Source organism: Ochotona princeps, chromosome 8 (assembly GCF_030435755.1).
Source record: "Ochotona princeps isolate mOchPri1 chromosome 8, mOchPri1.hap1, whole genome shotgun sequence".
NCBI classification, from domain to species: domain Eukaryota; kingdom Metazoa; phylum Chordata; class Mammalia; order Lagomorpha; family Ochotonidae; genus Ochotona; species Ochotona princeps.
In genome coordinates this window covers 53,665,523-53,682,123 of record NC_080839.1, presented here as the reverse complement: position 1 = coordinate 53,682,123, position 16,601 = coordinate 53,665,523, and the positions used below count along the sequence as shown (strand labels likewise).

The 16,601-nt window shown below is 36.9% G+C and overlaps 1 protein-coding gene and 1 pseudogene across 2 annotated transcripts in view; both read right to left on the bottom strand.

The window, feature by feature from the left end:
- Positions 1-1,039: 1,039 nt before the first annotated feature.
- MAP4K3 (mitogen-activated protein kinase kinase kinase kinase 3) overlaps positions 1,040-16,601 on the bottom strand; it is a 156,708-nt gene continuing 141,146 nt past the window's right edge. For both annotated transcript variants that reach the window (XM_058668040.1, XM_058668039.1), the window contains 10 exons: positions 15,001-15,061; positions 14,798-14,915; positions 12,133-12,191; positions 10,270-10,373; positions 9,387-9,558; positions 8,377-8,445; positions 8,206-8,298; positions 6,696-6,766; positions 3,117-3,172; positions 1,040-2,473 (listed from right to left, as the gene is read on the bottom strand). In XM_058668040.1, coding sequence (XP_058524023.1) covers positions 2,386-2,473; positions 3,117-3,172; positions 6,696-6,766; positions 8,206-8,298; positions 8,377-8,445; positions 9,387-9,558; positions 10,270-10,373; positions 12,133-12,191; positions 14,798-14,915; positions 15,001-15,061 — 891 coding nt within the window. In that variant the 3' untranslated portion in view covers positions 1,040-2,385. The remainder of the gene's footprint in view (positions 2,474-3,116; positions 3,173-6,695; positions 6,767-8,205; positions 8,299-8,376; positions 8,446-9,386; positions 9,559-10,269; positions 10,374-12,132; positions 12,192-14,797; positions 14,916-15,000; positions 15,062-16,601) is intronic.
- Positions 7,931-8,026, bottom strand: LOC118760751 (U6 spliceosomal RNA; annotated as a pseudogene).

Here is a 16,601-nt window from a genome sequence, read left to right as displayed (position 1 = left end):
CAAGGTCCCAGTGCTGGACAGCATTACAAGCAGCAGTGGAAATAGTACTTGGTGGCTCTAATCCAGTTCTTCCCACTTCACCTTTCCATTTCTTACCTTCATAACCGCAGTCACCAGCACTCTCCCTTATCTTTCTGTTAGCCAGGTGTTGCCAAATATTTTCTGTAAGGTGTTATATAAAAAGCATTTTAGCCTTTGAGAGTCACTTTAAAAAAAAAACACAACTCTAACACTGCAGCAAAAAACCAGCCAAAGACAATGAATGGATACTTGTGGTGCTAATAAAAACAGGTGGCAGGCTGGATTAGGTTGAGGCCTGCTTCAGCCTAAAATCTATGTGTGTTTCGGGACAGCTGAACAACACCCTAGAACCATGTTAAGGTTTGTAACAGCTAGTTGTGTATAAACTAGAGATGTCAATGAAGTAGTTACAGGATATGGTTAAGAACTTGCATTTTCTAACATATTGGTCACTCAATACTGTATCAATTAACTCAATATCATATCAATTAACTTCCTGTTGTTGAAGTTGTGTAGTGGCTTTTCATTGGTGGGGATGATATTCTGCCAGCTCTACTTTCAGACCAAGGATGGTCTTGCAATGAAACTGTTATATTTTTCTGGACAATAAGATGCTGGACACTCTGCATGGTCCATGCCTGCAATGATGGAATTACGACTGGTCATGAGCTGTACTACTGTAATAATACGAAGGAAATCAATATGGGGGAGAGGTTTGGGGAGGGGTTGGGTGAATCCCTGAGCCTATGAAACTGTGTCATAAAATGAAATAATAAAAAAAAAATCTATGCATGTTTAACTTATTTTCTGATAAGCAGACTAAAGAGTCTCAAAAATTATGCTATTCTTAAATGGGGGAACATTACTGCTTCATGAACTTGATATCACAAATGAATAAAAACTGTGACTTGGGGGACTATTATTGGGTATTTATAGGAATTAAGTGCAAAACAATCTAGTTCTTTCCTTCAATACATTTTAGGGTTATAGATTAGTCAGAAGATAGCTACTATACAACAGCATGTTAAAAAACATGTTTATTTTACACTATATACAATCAGAAGCATATTTAAAATCATTATCCATTAAAATAAATGAAGACCATAAATCACAATTATTTTGTTCTTAGTGTATATATTCACATTAAAATATAAAGAACATATACCAAAAGAGCCAAAAGTGTGCATTTTCTAAAACCTGGTATGTACATATTCCATTGGAAAAAAAACAATGAAAAATGACTTCAACCAAAACTAAGTTCCTGTGATGTGTAGTAACCATTATATTGTTTGTATGAGGTAGTAACTAAATCATTTTGGCCATGTGTTAATACTCTAAATCAAAAGAAATATGAAAATAATAATAAAAAAATAAGGCTGATGAGAATAAAATTTCCACTAGAAATTTGAATTATTTTACTGTATGGAATGTTACCGATGCTTCAATGTGATTATATGAAATGTTTAGTGTGAGTTCTTCAATAATGCTAATATACTCTTTGTGTATTCTCTAATTCAGACAACAGTTGCAGTGTTACATCATGGTACCGTTATTCTGTGATTTAAAATTTTTCAAAGTTACTGTTTTAAAGAGACAGGCAATCTTACAGAATTCGTTTAAGTATAAAAAGATGAGTTACTACAACAGGTGGCTAATTGATGTGTTTCACATAGAAAACAATTCAAATACATTTAAAAAAGATGTGTGGAGCCAAATGCATATTGACAATGTCACAGCTTACTTTTGTGACTTAATACATCACATACCAATACTCTGTGCAAATATAAACACCAGTGTACTTGCATTAAAATTAAAAACAAGATTATAAAATGATTACAGCCTCCATTACAATTTTAAAAGTTACCAGATTTATATTCATATTACTAAATTACATATAATAAAAATACAATAGTGTTAAATGTACTTTTTCATTGCCGGCATCCCATTTTGTAATATAATCACACCCAGGAGTATACTAAAGAATTTTTAAAATATTAACCCCGACTGCATTTTCAGCAACATTTACATCTGTACAGATAAGACATTTACTTGTACGTCCCATAAAAGTACATTATCTACATAAATTCTTAGTGTATCTCTTCTGCAATACGAAGTTTCACAGAAAAATACTGCCTATATATACAAAGATTATTACATAACAATGAATTAAGCACTTGTGTGGTTCAATATGCTAAATATATCCATACCACTTAAAACAAAATCTCCCCATCTTGTCTCATGCCACAATAAATTACAAAGGAACCGAAGCCAGGTGACTGCAGCTTTTGTACAGCTTCAAGCATCAGTTAATGTTGCAGTGGTAGTGTTCATTCTTTCAGAGTTAACTGCCAGAGCACACTTCTCTCAGTAACTGTTTTCATGACCCGCCAGGATGTATAAATTACTATTTGCTGTGGGGTTATCAGTTGGTCTACTTTCCAAAACCACGACCCTAAAGGTAGTAAACAAAAATGTAAAAAGTTACAAAGTTATTCTTGAAAGCTAATGCTGATAGCAAAAATTCTCCTTAGCTTCCCCATCACATGCCTCTACCAAATTCTGCTCATTTCATTTGTGGGCAGAAATCCCTTGCTTCCCCATGGCTGAAGGGCCAGTTCCAGCTCTGTGAAGTGATCTCTGCCCACACCTCCCACCGCAAAGCCAGTGTTTTGACAGTCAAAGGGGGAAGCAAGGCCCCGTGAACCCAGGAAGGATTGGGGGAACTTGATTCTCACTACAAATTCTAGAAACAATGTGCAGTTCAAAAATAAGAAGGTAAATAGAGTAACTCCAAATTCCTATTTGGCACTAAAAGCAAAATGTTTTGTTTGGTAACATATAGCATTTCCCTCTTTCCTCTGCTGTAAATCAGACTTCAGATAGTTAAGCTCAATGGTAAACAGTCCTAACAGATTATAAATCCCTGTTACTTGGAAAGATCAGGTATAATTCTAGATACATTATAACCTTCTGACTTATGAATTCTTATAGTGAGAAAAATATAATGTTGAACATACTACAGAAATTAATTCTCTTGAACATGTGCCAGCTAAACATGTTTAGTACTATGTGTTTAATAAGACTTGTTTTCATACCTGTCAGATCCAAGTAGCCTGAAAATTCTTGTGCTATCTGAAATTTCTTGTGTTACCTGTTAATTGAAATATAGATTTAATTTCTGAAATTAGAGACAATTTGTATGGACAGTTCATTAAAATTTTATAGGAAAAAATACATTTCTTTTAAAAAGATTTATTTATTCGAAAGTCAGATATACAGAGAGGAAAAGAGACAGAAATCAGATACACAGAGAGGAGGAGAGACACAGAGGAAGATATTCTGTCCCATGATTCTCTCCCCAAGCAGCCGCAACGGCTGGAGCTGAGCCAATCCAAAGCCAGGAGCCAGGAACTTCTTCCAGGTCTCCCACGCGGGTGCAGGGTCCCAAGGTTTTGGGCCATCCTCGACTGCTTTCCCAGGACACAAGCAGGGAGCTGGATGGGAAGTGGAGCTTCCGGGATTAAAGCCGGTGCCCATATGGGATCCCGGTATTTCCAAGGCGAGGACTTTAGCCACTAGGCCATGCCGCCGGGCCAAAAAAATGTACTTCTTAATATGGAGATACATTCCTATATGTGTAAATCAGCTATAGGTGTATCAACCTGCTGGTCTATAAAGAATATGACTGATTTAAAATTAATCATAAGATACAGATGAAGGAAAAGTGTATCCTTGTTCAATCACAGACTTCAAGGAAAGAATTTCAAACAAAGCACTAAGTCCATTCATTATAAACCTTTTCTCACTTACGTTGATGCAAACAGAGAAGCCACTAGCAGAGTCTGGTTCTTTTACTTGAAGGGCTGCTTGTGCCATGTTGGAAATATTTAAAAGCCAGACATAACTTCAGGTTGGATTTCAACTCTTTCCAGCTGTGACACTGGGCACGCTGGAAATGGGTTATACCTATTCAGAGTGCAGGGTTTCTTACAAGCATCAGTGGGTATATTGCCTAGCTAAGGAAGTGCTCAAAATATAGCAATTAATTTTCTTGTTTCTTCTCTGTTTTCTTGAAATACTATTTTCTGATGACATCTATCCTTCAAGAAGTCTTCAGGGTGACCAACTAGTAGTTGGAGAATCAGAAGCAAATTGACAGGACAAGGGAAAACGCACTACTCACAGCTTACTGAGCACTGAACACAAACATTTCAAACTACAATGGCAAGAACTTCTCCAGTGAATTTGGTAGGTACAAAAAAAGACAATCTGATTTTGAAAACAAATGTATTTCATCAATCCCCTTACAATTATCTTTTGTGGAAACACAAGTTAATTCTCAACTTCCATGGTAACATAGCCTGCCCGCGGGAGAAAACAGGCTTACTTGAGGCACACCGGGGCGTCAGGCCTGCGATTCCCATCACACTCAGGGCTTTGTCTACTGAAAGGACAGGACACTTTTGGAGGTGTGCATTGAAGGGCCACCTTGGTGATTTTAACAAGTTTTTCAGGTGACTTGGGGGAGGGGCAAACCATTCTTTTTCTTTTCCTGTTTGAAATTTCCATCCTGCCTATTATTAACCGCTCTGTTTGTAACTCCTAGCTCCATTCCAGCAAGTGCTTTTACAGCATCTTCCTGGGAAGTGAGTTTCCTGCTGGGATTTACTGATAGAAACAGCATTAGTGGCCTTGCTCACCACAGACCACGCACATTCTCTGTTTCAATTTAATTTAAATTTTTTTAGTTTGAAAAAGATTTATTTGTTCAAAAGTCAGAGCTTCAGAAAGAAGGACAGACACACATAGAGAGAGATCTTCCACTTGCTTGTTCTCTCCCTCAATGACTACAACAGCCAAGGCCGGGCCAGGACAAAGCCAGGAGTCAGGGACTTCATTTGGACTTCCCATATGGATGGTAGGGGCTCAAGTCTTCGGTTGCTTCCTCTGTTTTTCTCAGGCTATTAGCAAGGGGTTGGATTGGAAGGGGGACATGAACGGAAACTCATACAGTTGCTGGCATGACCCATGATGTCTTCTGTTGCTGCTATGACACAATGCTGGTCCCGTTTCATTTCATATAATCCTAACAACTCTCACTTCATAGGCAAAAAACAAACACGAAAAGGAGTAAGATAAGTGACACGCCAAAGTCATGGGGCTGTAAACTAGCAGGGTGGAAAGTTGGAGCTAGGTGTTTCAACTTTAGAACCCAGACTCATGATCCTTATGCTACACTGCTTAATTGTTAGAAGAAATGTTTTGAGTTTAATAAGGACAGGTAAGGACACAACTGACCTTTTTTGCCTAGGCATTTGAATTCTCCTTTCATTCTAATGAAAAAGTAAAAGTTGTATCACTGATACTGACTTAGGGATAGTGAAGAATTTCTGAGGATTTTCGGGCCTCTAATATTACTGGGGGAAAGTATCGTATCTTACTAACAACTCTATCAAATTTTTAAAAAGATTTATTTTTATTGCAAAGTCAGATATATGCAGAGAGAAAGAGAGACAGAGAGGAAGATCTTCTGTCTGATGATTCACTCCCCAAGTGACCACAACAGCAGGTGCTGTGCCAATCAAGCCAGAAGCCAGAAGCCAGGAGCCAGGAGCTCCTCCAGGTCTCCCATGCAGGTGCAGGATCCCAAGGCTTTGGGCTGTCCTCAACTGCTTTCCCAGCCACAAGCAGAGAGCTGGATGGGAAGTGGGGCTGCCGGGATTAGAACTGGTGCCCATATGGGATCCTGGCATGTTTAGTCGCTAGGCCACAGTACCGGGGCCAACTCTAGCAATTCTTAAATAAACCTTTAAAATGTGGTTTGGAATTAAATTATTTCTGTAAGGTAGGTCAGATTTCATGAGATGCAGTTAAAGAAACAAAAACAGCGCAGCTAATAGAGAAATTTAATCAAAATTATAAGGAGATATCTCATTCCAATTACAATGACTACGATAAAAATGACAAAACATAAAAAATACTGGGATGGATGTGAAGAAAAGGGAAACTTTATCCATTGCTGATTTGAATGTATATTAGTAAAGTCATTATAGAAGAGTGTAGTGATTTCTCAGAAAATTGAATGTGTATCTATATGTAATCTAGTTCTCCTACTTCCTGGGATATATGTGAAAGAAGTGACATCACTACATGAAAATACCACCTGTCCTTTTGAGTCAATTGCAGCACCACCCAGAACAGCTAACGTGGCATTAATCCACTGGTGATGAGTGGATAAAGAAACTGTGATACATACACACAATGGAATATTACTCAGCCATTAAAAATGAAATTCTGACATATGTAGCTAAAATGTAGGGAACTAGAGGGCCTTATTTAAGTGAAATAGGCTAGACACAGAAAAGCCACATGTTCTGTTGCATATGTAGATGCTAAAAAAATACAAATATAGTCGATCTGAGGTTTAACAGTGATTACTTGATACTGGGAGACAACAGTTCCTACTAATGCATCTAAACTGTATGAAGAGCTGGAAGACAGCAACTGGAAGTCTCCAAATATGAGCAAATGGAAATGTTGACAGCTTGATGTTATCAATATCTGATGCATATGTGTGTTGAAATATTTTATAGTACATTACAAATACTGCATAGTATATTACAAATGTCGAAGTACTATATGTTAATTAAAAAAAAACACAACATAGTTCTTACCTCATTAGATCTAAAGCTTCTACCCTGCATCCCATGTTTCCAGAAGGCTAGCACACTGTCTTGCAGGCAAACTAGCAGGCAAGAACAGCTCAGTTACTGTTAATAGTGCAAAAGTTCAACTGAGAAGCATCATTCATTCCTTTTTCTATGTGATATAGTAACAGTTCAATTAATAACCAACATCAGCTCTTTTTACACATGAAATTTAAGAAATATGCTAGGCAGAATTTATTCCTCTTTTTAGTATGAAAGATGAAAGGTGGAAAAAAGTCCCCAGTAAACCAGCATGCTTCATTACCAGGTCCCTCCGGCACCTCTGGCCTGCTGGCTTCAGGCCTACAGAATACTTCAGAGACTGTGCTGTTCTTATTTTCTGAACCTGGTTGTGCCCTTTAAGGTAGGGATTTCATTTTTACATCTTCAGCAGCAATTCCTTAAAACTGATTTATTATCATCAGCATTGCTGGGGGGAGAGGCATTCCAGTTGAGGGAAAGAGGGGAATGGAATGAGAAATAAGACAACTGAACTAGCTGCTCCTGATCAGATCCCCTGTCAACATGTAAACAGGCAAATGGTTTTAAGATTTTATTTTAAAGAACACTAGACAATTTGTGTCGAGTTAAACATTTATTATCATCATTTCCCCCATTTTTACCATATTTTCCCCGAATATAATCATTTTGGAATATTGATTCTGCCAAAAATCATCTTTCAGAGAAACATCTTATCAAGTAAAATATAAGAATGGCAAAAAGTAAATTGCACATTCTTTGATCATCAGGTAGAAAAGCCATAGAATAAGTACAAAGTTTTTAAGTTGTGACAGGGAAGCTCTACAGAAGGCTAAAGAATATGTGATGCATACCAGGTTGTAAGAAATGATACACTTCTTTTAAAGATTCATTTTATTTATTTCAAAGGTAGAATTACTGGGAGAGGGAGAAAGACAAAGAGGGAGACAGAGGGAGAGAATTTGTACAAAGGCAGTGGGGCTGGGCTGGGGCTGGGCTGTGTTAAAGCCAGGAGTCTGGAACTCCCTCTGGATCTGCCAGTGTGGTGGCCGCGACCCAAGCACTCGCGCCACTTTCCACTGCTTTTGCAGGCATATAGTAGGGAGCTGGATCAGAGCAGCAGCAGCCAAGACACTTAACCTGTGTATGACTTGCCAGAATTGCAGGTGGTGGCTCAACCCACAGTGCCACAGTGTGGCTCCAAGGAGTGTTATTTTTCTTTGGAAAATGTTAACAAATATACTGTTTATTCCTTGCACAGCGGCCATGCTAATCTTTTCTGTATCGCTCAAATTCCAGTATACGTGCTACCAAGGCAAGTATTTAGTTACAGTATTTATGAAACAATTTTAGAGAATATAGTGAAAGTTGATAATAATCTTATGTTCATTATAGCCTATAGTTTAAAAAACGATGTCCTTAATAACAGATATTTGCAATTTCAGATACTTCCTTTTAAGCAATTCATAATGCAAAGAAATCTAAAATGTTGACTTACCTATTGATTCAATCTGGAAATCAAAGGTGAGTTCTGATGATAATTTTCTGCTAGATTTTAATCTTCCTTGGAGATTTACTATTTTTATACAACCTAGTCAGAAAAATATCAGTCAGAAACTCAGATAAGAGCAAACTAATTAGAATAAGATATACACAAATAAAAACTTACAATCTAAGCACACAAGGATGGTATCTCTCTCCAGCTGGGTTACATGAGTAACGCTTGTCTGTGGGCTATCTACAAAACAAATAAGGTTTGGTCAACTTTCAGAAAACGGTAATATTGAAAACATACAGATATTATATAAAAAGAATTCTGAGGATTATTGCTTTTGAAATGAATGGTAATCTGTTGCAAAATATGCACATGTAGTCGCTGGGCCAGGCTCAATTATGTAAGTACTCAACATACTAGTGTCAGTAGTAGTTAGTGACTGACAATACTATTGGAGATGTCATTATTTTCATTTCTTTTTGAATGAGGTAGTCCAATATTCTAAATTATGACTATGACCTATTTCAAGTTCAGAAGACTAGGGACTATGCTTTGTATCATATTAAATACTAGCCTATTTATTTAATAACTATGAATTTATTGAATGAATCAAACCAATTACCTGAGAACAAATAGGTTAAAAAATGGAAACATTTTGATATGTATGAAATGCTATCAAAATAGAGGCATTACTTTTATTATAGCAATATATTAAAGTTCTTACAAGCTGAAAATGGTTAAAACAATTTGATTTTCTATGAAGTAAACCTCAGTACAGTATATTCAAAGCCTGACAAGAGTAACAAAATTAAATTAAACCTATGAAGAAATCTAAAAATATCCGAACATATATAAATTGATTTTAGGAAAAATGTACTGTAATTGGTAATTATTTCTAACTGAGATCATAACAAATGTGACTTTAAGGTCTTCTTATATAAGGTGTCCTTTGACATAACAGTTTTTTAGTTTTGTATTTTGTGTTATATATTCTTTACAAATCAATTTGTCCTAAATGTGTCAAGCAAATTATTCACTTTAAACCAAATCATTCTTCTTGCAGTGCAATAACAGTTATCACTGGCTTTTCATGTAGTTTTTATATAGTGACACACAGTGAATTTTTTACTTATAAAATCAGCACATAAGCTGACCTTAATAATAATTCCATAAGAATCACAAACCTGACTCTGTAAACCATGAAGAGGTAGAATTTGGATTCAAAGTCTCAAATCGAACCACTTGGTTGAAGTCTCTTCCTCGACTGACACCAACACAAACTAAAGGGTATTGCTGTTCAGGAACTACCAGCATTTCAAACATTCTAAGTGGACACGGGATGGGAAATTCTATGTGCTACAGCAAGAAAGATACATCAAACAAAAGAGAACACAAGTCAAACATTTTTAGCTTTATAAAAAACATGTAATACAGCTATAAGATAGCTTATCACAGAAGCAGAATAAGGCAGGAAAATCTAAATTATGAAGTATCCTTCTAAATATTTCAGTTTACTAATATAGCAATGCTAAAAGCTAACAATCAAGTAATTTTAGAAGATTGATGATGACAGTGTATTTGTAAGTCACCTGGTCAATCTTTCTTTTCAGAGTTGGAATTGGGTGACCAACCCAGGGTCCCCATTCTCAATTTGGGCCATCTTCCCTGCTGTCCCAGGTGGATTAGAAGGGAGCTGGATCAGAACTGCAACAGCCAGTACTTGAACTGGTGCTCATATGGGACCTGGAGCTACAGGCAACAGCTTAACCTATTACGCCACACGCTGGCCCCTCAGTGATCTCTAAGTATCATGCTTTGACATCAGGTTGTTTGTGAGATGCTCTATTTTCAGCCCCCATGCCTTTGAAATATTTCTCCAGTCTCTTCTGAAACTTTTATCAGGTCAGTTAAGCCCCTTAAGAGTTGGTCAGGTAGTGACCATTCTGTTGTGACATCTAAAACCATTAAATAGAGAAACAAATAAAAATTAAGTATTTTAAAAAGAACAAAATAGTTGGTGATTAAACTCTCCCAGTGATAATGTCATATGTTGTCATTCATGCTTACCTTAATTAACATAAACTTCTGCATTGGTTCAACCCATTCTAATAGAACAACGCTAGTTTGAAGTGCCCCACATAGATATTTATGACCTGTGTAAGGATTTCTCACTGTCAAGGCAATAAAAAGTAAACATGAGTTATCTTATAAAATAGTCCTTACATTAATAGTTGCATGCTCAAAATACAAATAAAAACATCAAAAGCTGGCTGTCAATTCAATTCCTTAATTAGATGGCTCTACTGAAACACCACTTCAGATAACAGCAGGAAATGCCCTGATCACTTGGTGGATTTTATCAGTCAGCTGAATGAAAACAGCTGTTACAGGGTTGGAGGGCAGGAAAGTCTTTGGATCTTACAAAAGCAGTAAAACTAGCTGAGGCAACAACATCTTTTAGAAAGGGTCAAAGTAGATCTGGCAAGAAACTGTCAGATGGACAGATCACCATAAATTCAGGTGGCTCACAGGCTAATGAAGTTCAGAGCTGGCAATGCTTTGGTTCTAAAAATATGGCACACTCCCAACTCCTCTCTTTCTTAAATGATGTATTTATTTGAAAGGCATAATGGAAAGAAACAGCAAGAGAGTGGGAGAGTGATAGCTTCCATGTCTGGCTCACACCAATGGCTGTAATGCCAGGTCTGGGCCCATGCCAAGGATGGGAACATGAATTCCACCCAGATGGTAGAGACCCATGCACTTGGATCATTTTTGCAGTCTTCTGAGGCACATTAGCAGCAAGTTGGATTGCAATCGGAGCTGCTGGGATTTGAACCAGCACTCAGATAAAGGGTACTATGCTACAGGTAGTTCAACCTTCTGTGCCATAGCAGGCACAATTTAATTACTAGAAAGCACTATAGGCAGTAATGACACCTTAAAATACTCACACACACACACACACACACACACACACACACTGAAACACATCAAGAAAATAACTTTCCTTAGATTTTGGATTTTTCTTCTAGTCAAGATATAAAATAACATTTAAAATAAAGATAAAAATGAAATTATAAAAAAGTCATTAGCCTTTAAATCCATAAACTTCAAACAGAGTTGATGTAGATCAGGAAGGACCCTCTGCCTTAGTGTGCCGTGACTGAAGTCCATGTTCATCTGAGGCCCCTCAGGCTCCAGCTGCAATCTAAAAGGTTACATTAACCCACTCTTCTCTAAGACCTGTACCCAGCTCAACTGGACTAGCCACCATTTATTATGTAAGCGTAAGATTTAAATTTTTGTCCCCAGATATTGTTCTGTCATTTCTTATACTTGAAACGCCTTATCCACTACTCGCGGTTAAAAATCTGCCTTTTTTGAGGTCCAGCCCAAATGTCATCTTCTTCAATAAGCCTATGTATATAATTTTTTCAACATTATACCTTGTGCCACTAATACTGGTAATTTAAGAGAAGCAAAACACTGGTTCTGCTATATGCAAACTACTTGTTATGTAGGTAGGAAGAGGATTTTGGACTAGGATCATGTGGACAGGGAGACTCTAACCCTCACATTAGGAGCAGGGGCTTCACATCATCAGAGGCACATTCACACAGCTGAAAGAATGAACGCAGTCCTGCCAAGCACAGCGGGGAAGGACGACCAGTAGCAGGGCCCATGCAGGACAGGTGGTAAAGCACTCTGGTTTGAACGAGTCAGCTTGGTCTCCTGCTGTAGCGTGCAAGGTGCTGTCTCAGGCTTAGTTTACACTGGGACACAATGATAAGGAATTTATTCAAGGGAGAACCAGGAAGCATGGCTGGCAGGAAGCCCTGGTCATACTGCTTAAAGCACATTTCAGGGCAGGTCTGCCTTGACTGCTGTGCAGCGCAGCAGGGTTGATGCGAGTGGCCCCTCACTTACCGACACAGCACTTCTGACACCACTTGGTTTCAGGGATTTTTACTGACACAGCAAATTTCCTAAATGAAATGAGAATGAGTACAAGACACATGTTGGCAAACTCAGAATAGGATAAAGAGCAGCAGGGAAAGGATACATTCTAAAAATTGGTGCAGACAAGCAGTGGTTTCTTGAAAATAAGAATATATTGAACTCAAGCCTCATTTTCCCATCAACCCCAAACAGATTAAAGATTTAAATAAGAAAAAAAAACTCCTATTAAATAGTAAGAATCTTGAAGAATATAATCTTGGGAATTTAAAAAAACATAAAGGAAAAAGGACAAATCATGCAAGAAAATACTGCTAAATCCGGACACTTTAGTGTACTGTACACTGCACCTCACTTCCTTGAAACGCACATGCCATTCGGTTTGTTGAATCAGTTCACTCTGGTTTACCCACAGAAACCAAAGATAGGAAAAGAGGAGTCAAAACTTGAGGAAAGATAGTTCTGGCATATATAAAATACTTAAACTTTGTCAAAAGTTCCTTCTATTAGTACTTCTTTTTGACATCTTTGTTTCTCTGTTCAGGAAAAGGGAGGCAGTGCACAGGCACTTCAGGTGTTCTGCAAACACGACTCATGTGCGGTAGGTACATGACATTGTGAGTATAACGTTCACAAGATAATTTTGAATTATTTTGTGAAGTTACGATGAAACATACACATACAACAAATCTATTTTATAATTAAAGTTAATATAATGGAGACTGCTGGTGCACCAAATTGTAGAGACCTCAAAACAAAACTTTATTTCTGTATATATAACTTTAAATTTAAGGTAGCAAAGATTAAAAGTCACTGCTCTACATTGGTCTTTAACAGAAAAATAAAACGGCATTATAATTACACATGAGTGAGGTTTCACAGAATTCCAAACAAGCTTATACGAATCTTCTTAAAGGATGTTCCTTGACTGTACAATTAGTAACTGAATCAAAGCCAAGCAATACTGTAGTGCTGTCAACTTTGTTATCTATATTACCTTCATATTTATGAAAATCTATCATATTTAAAAACACTTTCTGTATTTTTTTTTGCTTATATTCAATACTCATCTACCTGAAACACAGAGAAACAGAGGGAGAAGAGAGAAAAAAGGTCTTTAGTGGTTTATTCCCCAAGGGGCTATGAGATGGCAAAGTTACGAGCCTCAAGTTCCATCCAAGCTTCCCCTGTGGGCGGCAGGAGACCAGCCCCATGAGCACCCATTTGCTGCCTCTCAGATGCAGCAGCAGGAAGCAGGACTCAAACTGGCACTGAGAAACGGGAGGTGGGTTTGTCAGTGGCAGTCTAACCCACTGTAGCACAATGCCCACCAATCTCTCTAGCAATTATAGATCACATTTACTGAGATTCCCATGTGCCATGCGTGTCATGTGCTCCACGTCATCTGGAGGCTGACTTCTGCTCAAGGCACTATAATTGGTAGTTTAAGAAAGAAAAAAAAACAATTCTAGTACTAGTCTCACTGACTAATGTTCACAGTGATTCAACTTATACACAAATCTGTTTTTCTTTTATGCTTCTGGTCAATTAAAGAGCATTCTGAGTTTGCAAGGCAAGTTGTTAAAAACTATTAGTATTTTTACTTATTTCACCTAAATGATGATTCAGAAATTATCCAGATGCCAAGGCACCAAATGACGACAGTGGCAATCCAGAATATCCTGATTCCACATTTCTAGTCAAAATGCTTCATCTTCGTCCCACCGACCAACAGAAACCCATCCATGTTTTGATGAAAAAGGTTAATTTTTTAGAAAAGATGTCAAGGTTAAATTTTAAGGATGGATAAATTCTATGTGGAAAGTCTAGTAAAAGAGAACAACATATTCTTAAGGTACTTGAAAGCTGAGGTTTAACATTATTTAACACTAATGTTAGATTTCAATAATGACTTTTTGTGTATGTATATGGTGTGTGAAATATCTTTCTCTCACCTTTTTTCCCCCTCCACACCTGCACTGTGTTTGTTGCACTGTATCACAATCCCTTTTTATAAATAATCTTATAAGAGAATAGCTACATTATCAATCTTTTGGAAAACATAAATTTTAATAAAGAGAATAACTTTTAGTCCACAAATAAGGTCTTATATTTTAATAAAATGGAGAGCATAGCAAAATTATCTTTCGAAAGAAGAAAAGCAAAACACATCTATTTCTAAATAGTTATCTCCCAATGCAAAAGCTTTTATTCAATACAACATTTTTATTTTTTGCATGGAGAGATGACACTTAAAAAAAAAAAGAAATGACACTTTGGTTAACATCTATTTTATGTAAGTTAATACAAATATCAAAAACCAAGGCAATTATAGGTGTATAAATTTATTGCAAAAAGCAAAAAAACTACTTGTATCCTTACAACTAAGAGGAATTTAATATTTTGAGAGAAAATGTTCAATATAACTGGAAGGTACAAAGTAGAACAATTTTATAACAGTATGATAAATGATAAATAAGTCTTGTTAAAGCGTTTTACTTTGGAGTTTCTGATTATATCTGATTCCTATGAAAACACATGTAATCTTTTTCACTTTGTAAAACATAAGTACTTATTAGAATGAATATTACTATCTGATGCCTCAGGGTGAAAACAGACTCCAATGTGTAGTTACCTGGGCAATATTCTGTCAGGGAGTTTGTGTGCTGGAATAGCAACAGGTAACTTCTGCATTTGTCTTGCATAATCAAAAAGCCCTGGTAAATTATGGGAATAAAGTTGAGAAGCTTTACCTGTAGAAAACAAAAACATAAATATGATCAAAAAGTCAATAACAAGTAGCCACAGTTGTAAAGTATTTAAAAACTAAAGACTCACCAGATATTGATAGCAAGCAATTGTTCATTACATATAACCAAGTACACCTTCGTGGGAACAGCTGATGGGGAAAAAAATGCAGTTTACAAAGAATAATGTATAATGGTGTTCTATAACATATAAGCTATCAGACCAATAAGCCAGTTCTTTAAAATATAATTTATTTTTAAAATTCATTTATAAAGCAAGATGACACACAAGTATGCACACGTGTATGGAAGAAAAACATTAAATAATCAATAAAGTTGCAGTGTAATAATGATATGATTAGCTCCAGTTTCCTTTATGATGAACACATATAACTCCGAACAAGGCAGAGAATGAGAATATTTCACACAATCAATACCTCTATATTTTGGTTCTGGGGCAGAATAACTAATACTTCTCTGTGTCCTGTCTCCCATGTGCATGTATTTAAGTATATTTACATGAGAATAAGATACAGAAAAAATGGATTGTGAAGTAGTGCAACAAACACTATGGAAAAACAGGTATGGAAGTGAAAAAAGGTTGAGAGAGGATGATACTTAACAAACCATACACATATACAGAATATCCTCTTGTGCATATAGAATTCATTACTGAAATCTAACACCTAAAAACTAAGAAGCAGTCAGAGCTTGAATGTATTTATGGGCAATAATGATAGTAGTATAAAGTAACCCATACTAAGACATTTCACTGTAACTGTAAGTGGTTTTTAAAGTGGTCTTGGTGAAGCAGCAGCATCTAGGCACAGACCTCACAGCCTACGTCCTGAAGCTTAGCAGTCAATGTGCCAGCCGGCCCTCCCTGTGATTCAGAAGTACGCCAAAGCTACAGCATCCTGACTCAACAAACTGGGCTGCTTGTTTTGCTCTGGCTATTTCTATGGAATCACTTCAAATGGATGGGGATGAGGGACAGGGAACACACAGTGAAGAGATAAATGACGAAGCTTATCAAGACTGCTAAGGATATTACTTTTTAGAACACAAAATCCGAATGAGGGCATTTAAACTACAAGAAAAAAAGGAAATAACACATGGGAGAGTACAATCTATTTTAATACAGTTTAAATAAACCAGAATTTAAGTAAAATCTGGTTAACTTATTTATTTGAAAAAAAATACACAAAAATACTCCATTTCTTCAAATATTTAAAATGTAGTACTGTCATACAGTGTTTTACTTTGTAAAATGTGTCTATGGCTGTGTCTCAGACTAGAAGATACCAACACACATTCCCTACTTTGGGGATTCACTGCTAATATTGAGGAAAAAAATGTCAAAAACAAACAAAAGGACACTGCCAGGCGATGCATATACTTCATACAGGTAAGTCACTAATCACTGTCGTTTTTGCCGGGATGGTGTTCCTGACTGCTTGAAGCCTCTCCCAGTCACTGTGATAATCAGAAACGCTTTACACAATCCCAGACGCCATTCTTTCCTGTTTTACCTCTGCCTCGACTCAGCACTTCTTCACCCTTTGACCACATCTCCAGTCTCACCCCGAACAGCTCCACACAGGTAATTCCAAACACTAACACCTCACCATCACGTCGGGGGTTTGGCATCTGCCTACCTACCCAGCTCCCTCCACTGTAACTGTTCTATAC